General features: G+C 28.8%; 2 protein-coding genes across 2 annotated transcripts; one reads left to right on the top strand and one right to left on the bottom strand.

Moving 5' to 3' along the window:
- Positions 1-864: 864 nt before the first annotated feature.
- Positions 865-3,699, bottom strand: LOC101500723 (probable pectinesterase 8). Its single transcript, XM_004493504.4, has 5 exons — positions 3,235-3,699; positions 1,994-2,165; positions 1,681-1,887; positions 1,298-1,557; positions 865-1,135 (listed from the first exon to the last, which is right to left on the bottom strand). The coding sequence occupies exons 1-5, from the start codon at positions 3,645-3,647 to the stop codon at positions 988-990; spliced, it is 1,200 nt and encodes a 399-aa protein (XP_004493561.1). The 5' UTR covers positions 3,648-3,699; the 3' UTR covers positions 865-987.
- Positions 3,700-7,219: 3,520 nt separating this feature from the next.
- Positions 7,220-11,042, top strand: LOC101500414 (FT-interacting protein 3). Its single transcript, XM_004493503.4, has 2 exons — positions 7,220-7,442; positions 8,257-11,042. Exon 2 carries the CDS (start codon positions 8,411-8,413, stop codon positions 10,739-10,741), a length of 2,331 nt encoding a protein of 776 aa, XP_004493560.1. The 5' UTR covers positions 7,220-7,442; positions 8,257-8,410; the 3' UTR covers positions 10,742-11,042.
- The last annotated feature ends 3,551 nt before the right edge of the window (positions 11,043-14,593 follow it).

The raw sequence follows: 14,593 nt of genomic DNA, 5'->3' as shown, positions 1-14,593 counted from the left end.
ACAATTCATTTATACTTAATAATTATCTCTTTCTCTAAATGTGAATTGTCCGATAGTCTAATAAGATATAATGATGTAACATGACTTCCTAACTAGGTTGTATCATTTCATGCTTATACAATTAATTAGTTATATGTCACCTCATTGTTCAAGAATGGTAACCATGGAAAAACTATTTCATACTAAATGTAACTTAATAATGATCCTCATTTTCAAAGAGGCACCTCTAATAGGTAATACGAGTTAATTTGTATTCTTTTGTATTTGATTTCTATTAGTATCGTTAAAAGAATAAAGAAAATGTAATTTTTTGATTTAATTGATGTTGTAGTCTCTTATTTTTAGTGATTCATGAAATTTGTTTCTTTATTTTAAAAGTCATCAGTTTTGATTTCTCATTTTGATTTTTTAACTAAAAAATGATACGTTAAATACTTTAAATAACGTAACATATCCTACGATGATGTAAAATAATTAAAACTCATGCAATAAGAATGAAAATGCCATAAAAACTTATTTTTGACTTTGATTTTTTTGTCTTCATATTTTTAATTTAATTAATGACATATAAATAATTAATGCATCTAGATGATTATATATCATAGAATTATGTAACATCATTAAAAATATGTCAAATTATCATTTTTTTAGTTCAAAAATATGAGTGATAGACTAAAACTGACAACTTTTAAAATATATGATCAATTATCTGAATTAATAATAATAGAGATATCAAAACTACTATTTTTTTTTATAAATGTTCAGTGAACTATAAGAGCTTCCCTCCAGCCTCCGACACCCTAATTTGTTGTTTAATATATATATATAAAAAAAAAACTATAATCTAATTTAAAGTTAGTTGGCGATCTTAATTTTCCCTTAGATTAAACAATTTGTGTAACTTTTACATGAGTAAAATAATGGAAATGTGAGAGGAGTTAGCAATGGTCATAGCATGTGTTGGGTTAGCTAAAATAATGTATTATTCTAAGTTTCCAACCATAGATCCCCATCAATAAAACTTGCATTGAGGAATGGAAAAGCTTGTGTATCGTTCAATCTTTGCACATAAGGAGCCCTCGTATTTACATTAGCCCCGGGCCCAGAACAATTGTACTCTCCATAAAAGATAGTCCTGCATGTGTTCACCAAGTATGAATATAAATTATTACAAAACTATTAATTAATAAAAATTAAATAATTAGGAAGTACTAAAGATACATGAAAAACTTAACATATTAACTCTGAGTTAGAGTTTATATATGTTATGATTTTAGAAAAGAAAGTATATACTTACTGGTCTCTAGTAGGGTCGTTGAAATCATTCCAACCTTCAGGGGCAATGATGTCTGACATAATTGTGAATGCAAAAACAACACGAGAATATGGCCTCCATGCCCGACCCAACCATATTCTACCATTGCCTCCTATTGTACTGTTCACAAATGCATATCCTGTATTTTCATCCATTGAAACTCTACCATGAGCCGTGACCGCACCGTTTATGTTCTTTTGTCCTGGAGGTACCGGATTTGCAATAGAAACTATTTGACAATTCTGTACATAACAAAATTAACATCAATTTTAATTTAACTTGTACTTGTAATATGTTTTAGGAATAGTAACTTTTTTTGTTTATGTTATGTGTATGACATAGGAAAGACACATATATAAATATACCTCATAGAGTGACCTTGCGTTACCAAATATGAAATCAATGGAACCTTGGATATAGCAATCTTTGAAGTAATGGCGACCCTTATCATCATGAAGGGTATCTTGGGCTCCAAAGAATCCACAGCCCCTGAATTCAGCTTGATCTCCTGATATCCTCATAGCTACTGCTTGTGCTCCTTCAGCCCCAGGAGTTGGAATTGGTGCTAAATTCTTTTTCAATTAGTTAAACAAAATTAAAACATTAGTGTTATATATTGTAACATACACTAAACAATTATGTCATTTAGGCATATATAAATGAAAAATTATTTATCACCATGAAGCTTATGTTCTTAGCAATGAAGTTGGGGGCGAAAACTTGTACGGACCCACTATAAAAGGTTCCATTGGCGGACTTTGCAGTATCATTCCATGCAATTGCAGTTGAAGTATAGCTTTGTCCTTGAAATGTAATGTTGGGTTTGGTTTTAGGAACCATGACTTTCTCACTGACATATAAATAAAAATGACATGATGATCGATAACTTTTGAGATAAGTATTTTAATACATCACTATCTCCATTTCTTCTTCTTAGGTGTTTATAAATTACCAAAACTAAACTTATACTAAGAGCATCATGGTTATCATTTCTTCTTTTGGGTGTTCTAAATGTGATTTACGATTACATATCAATTATTTATAATTTTTTAATATTAATACTTTATAAAGTACAATATTCAATTCCTTCGATTTAATGCTTCAAAAAATATTATCATTCGAGTTTCATAAGTGAAGGGAGAGTGTTTGTAGAGTACTCACTATCCTTAAAAGCCACCCAATTTTTCATCCCAATTGAGTACCTACTAGGTGGTGTTCCCTATTAGGTAAGGTAAACTAACCCCGCCCAATATACTTTAAATAAAAAAGTTAAATATGTTTTTAATTCTTATAAATTTTTAAATTTTTTATTTTAATTTTTTTTCTTCTGATTTTTAATCTCTATAAAAATTTTCGTTAATAATTTTAGTCTATATTGTTATATCAATACATGCATACTTTTATTTTTTTTTGGAAATTTATTTAGAATATTATAAATATTGTCTTCATAAAAATTTAGATTTTCACTTAAAAATAGATTAACTAAATATAAATTTTTAAATGTCATAAACTTTATAAAGCAAAATAACATAAATAAATATGAAGTTAGAAATCAAACTTTAAACTCTATTTTTACATAAACTGTTATTACCCTCAAATAAAGTGTACTTGCAAATTTTGTTAACATTCCAAAAGTATATATAATTTGATTTTATAGGATCTAAGACGTTAAATAAAATATTGTGGGGACTCAATCGAATAAAAATGTTATAGGAGTTAAAAATAAAATTTATTTAGTCTTATTAAAAAGAGAGTTGAATTGTTAACGAAAATTATATACAAGTTAAATAAAATTGGTCTACAATTTTTGTGTACTAGAACAAAATTAGATGCAATATTAACTGTTTTTGTTTAATTTTCGTTGATAATTCAATTTTTTTTAGTGACTTTTGATGAATGATGAGGAGCAATTGACTTACTAGTAGATGCCACTGTTAATCCATATTATATTTCTTTTTAAGCTAAAATCTGGAACAGCATTCACAGCTTGTTGTACTGTTGTAAAATTACAACACCCTTTTCGATCAACACAAAAATAAGAAATTGTATCAGTGTTTGGAGGTGGAATTCCTGGTGGAAAATCATCACAAACAGAATCAGCATTTCCACTATCAGGGTGTTTTTTGTGTGGTCGATGATGATGGTCTCTTATGCCAAAGTTATAGGTTAAAGGCAATGCCAAATATATAGATGATGGTGTCATAATTGTGAAACTTAAGTATTTGAAGTTGTTGAGGAACTCATGTGGATTTGGATTTATGAGATACAAAGAGGCAAAAATTGCAACTATGGAAACAAAAAGAGATAGGAAGTTATTGCTTTTGAGACTCATTTTCTGATTTTAGAATTGAAAAGGAAGGAGTGAACTATTGGGAAATCAGAATAAGACTTTATATATGTGTGTATAATTTATAAAACATGTCAAAGTTGGACTTGAAGGTAAAGATTTAATGGCATGTCTTGCAAACTACCCTGTCAATTCTTAGGGAAATTCCTGACCTTTCACCAAACTTTAAGTTTTGTTTGGTCGTGAATTGATATTAAGAGCAACAACACTAAAATACTTGAGGATTACAAGAAACTTTTACATTATATGTTGACTCAAAATTTTAAAACATTAGATATATGAATTAACTATTTTATATATTTAATATTAAATTTATTCATAATTGATGTGAAAATTAATTATTCATACTTAATAACATTTAAAGAGATAATAAGTTAACTTTCTCTTAATTATAATGCTACAAGAGTGCAACATAATAGTCTCTTTCTCTCACAATAATTCATTTATTTGTAATATTAATTATATTTTGTAATTATATCATTAATTAATATTGTTTACATATATACACTACTTTTTATTCAATATATTATACTTTGTATTTATAATAATTAAAAATAAAAGTGTCAATTTAATAAATATAAAATTGTCTTAAAATAAATATCACTCACAATTTTCAATAATACTTTAATTATTTTTTTTCTATATTACCATTCAATAATTACTACGTACACAATTTTTAAAATATTATTATATTTTACATTTATAATAATAAAAAATCTATCAATTATTAAGATGGATAGTTTGATAAAATTAATTATCTTTTTCTTCTAATGATTGCATTTCTTAATATGTACAAAAATCTTAAACAACATTCATTGTTTTAATGTGTACAAAAACCTTAAACGACATTCATTGTAAGACAAAAATAATACTTTGTATGAGTGATTTAATAAAATATTTTTTTTTACAAAAAAAAAGACCTAAACTCAAACGAAAACACAAAGAAACTAAGAAATATAATGAACTTTTCTAAACACGTAAGCACCAGACAAATGATCAAATAGCTCCTAATGAATGTCATTAGGAGGTTCTTCGACTGTATTACAACTAAAGTTCCTCAAAGTAAGATTATAATTGACAATCTATAAGCACATTTGTTATCTTCCCCCAAGTATGGCGAACTTAGACGTGTCAATCCAATACTAAAAGACTTTTGATGTGTTTCACTTAAGTGAGAGCAACGTCTTCAATATTATAATTCTCCAACATCATATCGATTAAGATTTTTAAATCACTCTCCATAATACACATGCAAAATACAATCTCCCCGTATAATATCTAATCCAATGTATAAACCCTACGTCTAAGTATCACTTTTTTTTTTGTAGTAATTGGTTCAACACCTATCAATATTGAGAAAAAGATTTGTACACTCGAACATAATACCAATATGTCAATTATTGTGTAAGTAAAAATATTAACTGAAATTGATTTCAGTTTGACTACTTTGGTGAATCTCTTGCACTTTCTACTTTGCACCATTTTCAAATCTGGAAATTAATAATGCTTTTATAAATGGTGAACAGAGTTCTGTTTCCGATTAGTTAGTATTATTGATCATTGATTCAAAAGAAGTATCATTAGTGGGTCACAAGTTGCCGTGTTTGCTTTATTTACTCAATATACTAAAAAAGTTTAGAACCCTTCCAAATTTGCCAGCAGGATCAATATATAATAATAGTCCAAAAAAGTGTGAGTCTGAAATGTCATCTCTGTCCTTACCCAATCCACTTTGCAATTTCAGAATCCAACGTCAGCAATGGACTGGACTAAGCCAACTCCAATTCCATCTTTATCTCTCTGCTTCTTTCCACGATAAAACTGTCTCTTTACTTTTTGTTTCAACAAATAACATGTATAGTTACTGGGTTTGGTTTTGGTTTTGTTTTCAAAATAAGATTTTTTTAGCGGACAATTTTTTTATCTTATAATATATAAATGTTTGGTGGGATAATTGACAACGCTAGCAAAATAGAGTGAAACTTGCTACAAACGTATATGTTTTGAGAGTGAGAAAAGTGTCGGGAAAAAAATACTTATTGAGTTGAAAATAAATGTTATTTTGATATTTTGAAATGATAATTATACTTTAACAAAAAATTGTTTCATAGTTTAGTGAAAGAACTTTTTAACCTTTTATTTTGTTTAATTCAGTGATCAATTCTAAAATTAAATAAAGGACAATTGAAGGTGTGTTGTTCAGTAAATCAAAAACACTTTTAGTTTTATTTAGATGTAAATAAATTAATTACTTGTTATTTAATTGTATATTTAGATTTACGGTTGTAAAAAATACAACAAATCCCTGCTGTTTTGATTTAAGTTACACTTTGAAATTAAAAAAAAAAGGTTGTTCCATCAAATATAAACTAAATGTATTATACTTTTCACAAATCATGTCATGTTACAAGCATTTATAGTTTGGGGACTTTGATTTTTAGTGTCTTTTAGTCATTTCTCCATATTAAGACTCAAAAGCAAAAGTGATTCTAAATACATAAAGTTGATCTTAAAATGTTTCACCAATGTTGATTATAATTAATTTTCGTCTTAAAATTGTTAAATTAATTATAATTTAATGTTTGAATTTGACTTAGATATATTTTTTATTCTCAAATTTATCCAACTCACTTTTATATTAATCTATTATATTTAAATATAAATTATTTTACATTTAATTCACATTTAACTATAAAATTAATTTTATAAAACTAATTAATTTAAAATTAATTTTTATAACATAACAAACTTAGAAGTTTCAATTCATAAATTCTATGTGATGAATGAATTATACTTGAGACCATATTTGGAAGTACCTTTTAGTGATTATGAGATTTTCTAAAGATATGACAAATAAATTAGGCTATGAAATTGTAAGTTCGATCAAATTAGTATTTGAAATTTATAAATTAATAAATATATTGTTGAAATTTTAAAATACTTTATCTGATTATTATTATACACAAAACAAAAAGTCTTAAATTTTAATAACTATTATAAGTAACAATTAATTAATTTGAACTCATTTAATGCAATTATTCTTATAAATTATTTATTTAATTCAAAAAATTTAATGTTGATAGTTAAATATTAGATGGAGTATTAATCAAAATAATTCTTAAATAAACGTTTATCATTATATATTTTGATGTGACATCATAAATAAATATTGACTTATCACTTAGTTCAATTAATGTTATCTTCTCAAAAAAAAAAATTAATAATAAAATGTTATCATTTCAAAGATAAATTTATAAATAATTGTAATTTAGCATGAATTAATTATTGACACATTAGTCTAAATAATTTTTAAATTAAATAAAAAAATTAGTATACATTATAATAATATTTAGATAAGATCAATGAGTCACATATTTATTAAATATGTCGTATCATAATTTTTAATAATAAAAATTTAAATAAAAATTATTTTAATAGATATTTTATAATCGATATACAAAATAAAAAATTAATTTAATTTTGAAGATATATAGAAGGATAGCACACGTGTGAGTAGCGACCGAAGAAGAGTTCACACGCGTGAAGTGGGTCCACATCTCCATTCCTCCGCTCCACCACCCTGTACAGCAACAGAGGTCCAGTCCAGCACTATGCAAAAAGGAAAAGTAGAAACCTTCTTTGTATATTTTCCATAGATTCATCAGATCCCACCAACTTAACCAAAACTACTCCTACTACTTACACTCTTCTTTTCCTTCTTCATCATTCTCTACCTCCCTTCCTTCTTCTAAAGATTAAACATTCCCATTTCACTCCAAGGTACTTACTTTCTTACCATTTTTGTTTTTATAACGTAATACTAAAAACCTCTCCTTTATTTCTTTTTCTTTTTCTTTTTCTCACTTTTCCCCTTCATGATTTCGGTTCTCTTAACAATTTCATAGTTTCTATTTTATTTATTTATTTATTTATTTTAAAGCACCCATTCGGTACAAAATTAACTTTTTTTTAGGTTTTAAATTCTTAGAAAATATATTTAAATGAGAAAAATATAAATTTGTTAATTAATCAAACTGTGTAAGTGTTTTAATTAAGCTTTGAAGAAGAAGAAATTATGTGGGTCGGTTGTATAGCATAGAAAGTACTACTACTGAATCACGTTCATTGGAAGTAACTAAAAAGTAAATCAAAGTTGAAGGATCTCTTAGAATGCAGAAACAATACATGAAACTTGGAATCGAAACTGTTCATCTTATGCTGCATTCTGTCGGCAACCACACTCAAACATTCTTTTCTAGGTTCAGATTATTGTTCTGTCCCTTTTAATGTAGTACTTATTTTTTATTTTATAATTTCCTGGAGAGTGAAAATCGGATCTGAAGGCTTCAAGTAAAGAAAGCTGTTTAATTTATTTAAGGCTTTTTTGATTTATTTAAGGTTATTATTCATAATTAAATCTTCACATTCTCGATATTATCATAGATCTATGTTTAAATCCACTATAGTTATGCATTAATTGCAACTTTTGAGTTACCTTATCTTCTGTATTTTAATTTTAAAGCTTCCCGAATATTTAGGTAACTCGATTAGCTACACTGTAACGGCTATTTGACTGTATTTTCCTCTTTTTTAGGCTCCTTGGAACCGTTCCTTTTTTATTCATAACAAACACTCTTTCAAGTTCCTTCCACTTGTGAACAAACATTCAATATTTGAAATTGTTCCTTCCACTTGTATACAAAACATTCTTATTACTTGGAACTCTTTTGAGTCTTTGAACCGAGAAGATGCAGAGGCCACCGCCAGAAGATTTTCTGTTGAAAGAGACAAAACCCCACCTTGGAGGTGGTAAGGTCTCTGGTGACAAGCTTACGAGTACATATGACCTTGTTGAGCAAATGCAGTATCTTTATGTGAGGGTTGTGAAAGCTAAGGAACTTCCTTCGAAGGATGTTACCGGAAGTTGTGACCCTTACGTTGAAGTCAAGCTTGGAAACTACAAAGGTACCACTAGGCATTTTGAGAAGAAAACTAATCCGGAATGGAGTCAGGTTTTTGCTTTCTCGAAAGACAGGATTCAGGCTTCGGTGCTTGAGGTTACTGTGAAAGATAAGGATGTTGTGAAGGACGATTTTATTGGTCGTGTTTGGTTTGACCTCAACGAGGTTCCGAAGAGGGTTCCTCCAGATAGTCCTCTTGCACCGCAGTGGTATAGATTGGAGGACAGAAAGGGTGATAAGGCGAAAGGGGAGCTTATGCTGGCTGTTTGGATGGGTACGCAAGCTGATGAAGCGTTCCCTGAGGCGTGGCACTCGGATGCGGCGACGGTTAGTGGGACTGATGCTCTTGCTAACATTAGGTCGAAGGTGTATTTGTCTCCTAAGCTTTGGTATTTGAGGGTTAATGTTATAGAGGCACAGGACTTGCAGCCATCGGATAAGGGAAGGTTCCCGGAGGTTTATGTGAAGGCTATTTTGGGAATTCAGACCTTGAGGACTAGAATCTCTCAGAGCAGGAGTATCAATCCAATGTGGAACGAGGATTTGATGTTTGTTGCTGCGGAACCGTTTGAGGAGCCGCTCATTTTGAGTGTGGAAGATAGGGTTGCTCCTAACAAAGAGGAACTACTGGGGAAGTGTGTTATTCCTTTACAGATAATGGATAGGAGACTAGATCACAAGCCTGTGAACACTCGGTGGTTCAATATTGAAAAGCATGTTGTTATTATGGAAGGTGATAAGAAGAAGGAAATAAAGTTTGCTAGCCGGATTCATATGAGGGTCTGTTTGGAAGGTGGTTATCATGTTTTGGATGAATCGACTCACCACAGCAGTGATCTTCGCCCAACAGCAAAACAGCTCTGGAAGTCCAGTATTGGAGTTCTTGAAGTGGGGATATTGAGTGCTCAGGGTTTGATGCCCATGAAAACAAGTAACGGGAGGGGGACAACGGATGCGTATTGTGTAGCTAAGTACGGGCAGAAGTGGGTGCGGACGAGAACCATCATCGATAGCTTTGCGCCGAGGTGGAATGAGCAGTATACTTGGGAGGTTTTTGATCCATGCACCGTCATTACAATAGGTGTATTTGATAATTGTCATTTGCACGGTGGCGGTGATAAGCCTGGAGGACAAAAAGATTCGAAAATTGGAAAGGTAAGAATCCGTCTTTCAACACTTGAGACAGATCGAGTCTATACACATTCGTATCCACTTCTAGTTCTTCATCCAACTGGGGTGAAGAAAATGGGAGAAATTCAATTGGCTGTAAGGTTTACTTGCTCTTCTTTGCTAAACATGATGCACATGTATTCAAATCCATTGTTGCCTAAGATGCATTACATTCACCCGTTAACTGTCAGCCAGCTTGACAATCTGAGGCATCAAGCCACTCAGATTGTTTCAATGAGGCTGAGTCGCGCTGAGCCGCCGCTGAGAAAGGAGGTTGTTGAATATATGCTGGATGTTGGTTCCCACATGTGGAGTATGAGAAGAAGCAAAGCCAACTTTTTCAGAATCATGGGAGTTTTGAGTGGAATAGTTGCGGTTGGAAAATGGTTTGACCAGATTTGCCATTGGAAAAACCCTATCACAACAATTCTGATTCATATCTTGTTTGTAATACTTGTTATGTATCCTGAGCTTATCTTACCAACTATTTTCCTTTACCTCTTTTTGATTGGAATTTGGTACTATAGATGGAGGCCAAGGCACCCTCCTCACATGGACACACGACTCTCCCACGCGGATTCCGCTCACCCTGATGAACTAGACGAAGAATTCGACACATTTCCAACTACAAGACCTTCTGATATTGTGAGGATGCGATACGATCGGCTTAGAAGTATTGCTGGGAGGATACAAACTGTGGTGGGTGATTTGGCAACTCAAGGTGAAAGGCTGCAGTCTTTGCTGAGCTGGAGAGATCCAAGAGCTACTGCCTTGTTTGTGCTTTTCTGTTTGATTGCTGCTATTGTACTTTATGTAACTCCATTCCAAGTTGTGGCGCTTCTCACCGGAATTTATGTGTTGCGACATCCGAGGTTTCGTCACAAGCTTCCTTCAGTGCCGCTAAATTTCTTCCGGAGGTTGCCTGCAAGAACTGATTGCATGCTTTGAGAATCGAACTCTTTTGCATTTTGATGGAAGGCTTGAGTGGAATGTGCAGAAAAGAAAAACAAATGGAGCTTGGTTTGTTATTTTTATATCATTGTTCACCACCATATTTTGTGGATTTGTAGTTTCACTTATTATTATGTCATAGTAGAATTTTCTGTTTTGAACTTATGGTAGTCCATTGTTAAAATTTGTAATTTTGTAGGGTGAGTTGAAATTAATTTGTCTTTAATCAACTTCATGTTTAATTAGATGCTGCAAATTTTCTCAATTGGAAATCTGAGTCAAAGGTAATTTTCTTTTATTATTAAGCTTTTTTGAGATGCCATGTGTCTTTTGAAATCAGTGACAAGCCTAATAGTATATTTTGGTGTACTTACAAAATCATCCCAGTTTCGATTGTTTTTTGGATGTTGCTTTGCTTTGTTTCTTGTGTTCGCTGCAATTTTTATATACTTTATCTATATTTTACAATTTTGTAATTTTTTTGACAATAAAGGTACATGGTGGATACACGTGGGTATCGTTTCTATGGTCTGGTGACATTACAATTAAAAAGTAAAATAGCATGCGCATGGTCCAGTTATTTGTGCTACCGAATTTATTCCAAAATATAATTTATTATTTATTTTGCTTAGATTCAAGTTGGGGACAATAATTCGAGCAGTAGGACAAAAAAATGATTCCACAACAATTGTGTTTCTTCCAAATTTTTGTTGTTGCATAAACTGGAGTATTATTCGATTGACATTGTGGTCATATGAAATCTAGACTTATAAAATAAGGTGGGAGGATTTTATGATATAGAAAAAGGAGGTTGTGGGGTTTGAATGAAGAAAATATGAGATTCTGGAGAGAATCAATTCCCATATTTTACTTTTGGTATTAAAATCAATTCCCATATTATACTCTCGCCAGTTCATATAATAATTGTTTTAGCAAAAAAAATAAACGTGTCAAATTTAATTTATCAATTACATATTTTTCATAAATATAATTTAATTGGTAATTTTCAGGACATCGATATCTAGAATTTAAGTTTGAATCTGTGATTTTTGAACGCTTAAATATGTGAATACTCTTAATATTATTATTGTATTTTTTCAATTAATTTAACAGAGTAAAAGATAATTTGGAGAAGTGTATATTTAAAAAAAATTATAATACTAATTATATTTCTTAATTCATAAGTGAAAAACGTGTGATATGTGATGGAAGAAGTATATAAACAAGTGTAGACAATGTATACATGAGCTCATAACTTACCAATTGTGTAACCCCGAGAATTGTGTTCTGGTCCAATATTTACTGAGATATAAAGTAAATTCTAAAACAATTTTTTATAAAAAAATTAAATAGATAATTTTTCAATATTTATAATAATATTTTACTATAGTCTTATTTAATTTTTTCTTTTTCTTTTTTGAAATATAAAGTATTTTAATTAAATATGTCTATAGTTGTATTTTTGTATATTTGTGAGACCTTTTATTAATTATACTTAAATATTGTTTTTAAACTTAAATATACATAAAAAAAAATGTAATTTAACTTTACTCTTTGGCATGCATCTTTGCAATGGATCCCTTTAAAGTAAACATTAATAAATTTGAAGGGGAGATAGACATGATTTTTATTAAAAAAAAAAAAGTGATTAAAATTTTAAAAGAGTTGCCATTTTAAAACTAATAAACAATTTTTTTACAGTAATAAATAACTAATTTAACCACTACTAACTTTGTACACCCCCTTCTCGACAAATTTCAAAGTTCCATCGTCCATGTGCCAAAGAATTAAGAAATCTGACGGACTCGTTTTGGGAAAATGGTTATGGATTAAATGGCCCATACATGATGGAGACTATTCGGTACTGATCTGTAGTCCACTGCAATTTTTGACTGATAGGTGCAAATCAATACTCCCTACCACTCATAATATAAACATAAATTGATTAAAAAAAATGTATATGATTTAAAATTTTGAAATATATACATATATTTTTTGACTAATTTTTATTTAAATTATAACATAGAATAAGTAACATTGTTTTTGATATTTTAGAGATGATTATGGAGAATTAAAAATATTTTATAAAATAATATTTATTTATTCAAATTAATAAATATATGTCATAAATAATATAAATTTGAAGCTATTGAAATAAAAAATAATAAATCAACAAATAAATTCACAGAATCTATATTAGTAGTATAAATAAAAAAATTCAATAAATATAATAAAATTAAAATTATTGTCTACACTAAATTACTGATTACGAAATTTATTAAAATTAATTTTTAAATGCGTATAGAGATGATCGCCATGATACTCTAACCACTAAGGTAGGGTAGCTTCTTTTTCTTTTACTCTTCTAATATCTTTTGAATTAATCAATGTTTTTACAAAAAAATATTTTTAAATTAGAGATATTTAAAAATATAAGAGTAGAAAAGAAGTCATCTGTTTAAATTTCTCTTTTGATTTACACGGAAAATGGGAAGGGCCGTATTGATATTGGATCCAATTTTCCCAAAACTGAGGATCTAGCTAGAATAGAAGAAGATGGAGCAAAAGGTGATGCCAAATTTGATGTTATATTTTTTTCTTCTGCTACCTTATCATTTGAATAAAAATACTATACGTAACTTATTTATACTCAAATGAGTATTTGTTTAACGAATATTTGACGAATTTTTAAATATTAACAAAATATATAGATATTATCATTTAAATTAAAAAAAACATTTATATGTAAACATTAGTTTTTTATGTTGTAATTATGTAGGATTTTTTCTTTATTTTGTCAAAAAAATATTAGCATATAAATATACTGATGCATAACAAATAAATAAAATATATAATAAAATTTTATCTTAAAAATATGGTTAATATATAAATAAAAGGCATTACAAAATATCAATTTTACTGTATTATCATATATAAATATTGCTACATTTACTTTCGTATCTATTAATTAATGAGTAGTCAAAATATCTATTTATTTTATCAGTGAATAACTGTTAAATTATTTATCAAATATATATTAAAAAATTTATCTACAAATATCGAGAGAGAAATAGATTTTTTTGCCATCCTTGTTCTACAGCCAAACCATAATCTTATTATAACACTCCTATTTCCCATCATTCAAATATCTTTACATAGCTCTCTAACCCACTTTGCTAGACAAGATAAGTTTTTAGCACAAATTTGTTGATACTACATTATATTTTTCCCTCTTATAAGATTCTTTTCTAATTTTCACATATATGACAAAACTTATATAGGAGTATATTTAATGTATCCATTTTGTATATTGATATATACCTCTAAAATACCATTTTATATTAATGCATTCAATTTTAACTCATCATCTTCTAAGACAATTAATAATATTAATTATGTATATATTTGAAAAAAAACACGACAAATTTACTATCTAAATATGACTTATATTTTAGAATAGAGATAGTATATCACTAAATATATGTTTGCTTTTACTAATTTATAGTCAAATTTAATAAGTTCAAAAGGTACCAAACTCAATTAAACTCCTTAAGCAAATGGTCATGAATTCAATATATGACTCTTGAGTATAAATATACTTCAATTGAAAAAAAAATATTACTCGATGAAGATCAATAACCGTTAAATACGACATTGAATATTTCATACAAATAGTATGATTATTTTTAAAAAGTCAAAAATGATATTAAAAACATATATACTTTAACATATTTGAGAATTCTCATGTATAATTTTTGTCTCCAAAACTTAAAATGTATCTTGATTTTGATGAAATCATTGTGGTACTTTATAACTGTACACCTTTAATTTGTAGTTTCATTAAATTCA

This window comes from Cicer arietinum, chromosome 3 (genome assembly GCF_000331145.2).
Source record: "Cicer arietinum cultivar CDC Frontier isolate Library 1 chromosome 3, Cicar.CDCFrontier_v2.0, whole genome shotgun sequence".
In the NCBI taxonomy this organism is placed as follows: Eukaryota; Viridiplantae; Streptophyta; class Magnoliopsida; order Fabales; family Fabaceae; genus Cicer; species Cicer arietinum.
Note: the sequence above shows the minus strand (reverse complement) of the source record. Positions and strands in the feature narration are given on the sequence as shown.

Bases quoted from the DNA above. Each gene is read 5' to 3' on its own strand.
- LOC101500723 (XM_004493504.4), bottom strand. From the start codon at position 3,647: ATGAGTCTCAAAAGCAATAACTTCCTATCTCTTTTTGTTTCCATAGTT. The intron at 2,166-3,234 runs GTAAGTCAATTG...TTTATATGTCAG, and splicing joins ATTAACAGTGGCATCTACTA to TGAGAAAGTCATGGTTCCTA. The intron at 1,558-1,680 runs GTATATTTATAT...TGTTATGTACAG, and splicing joins ACGCAAGGTCACTCTATGAG to AATTGTCAAATAGTTTCTAT.
- LOC101500414 (XM_004493503.4), top strand. From the start codon at position 8,411: ATGCAGAGGCCACCGCCAGAAGATTTTCTGTTGAAAGAGACAAAACCC.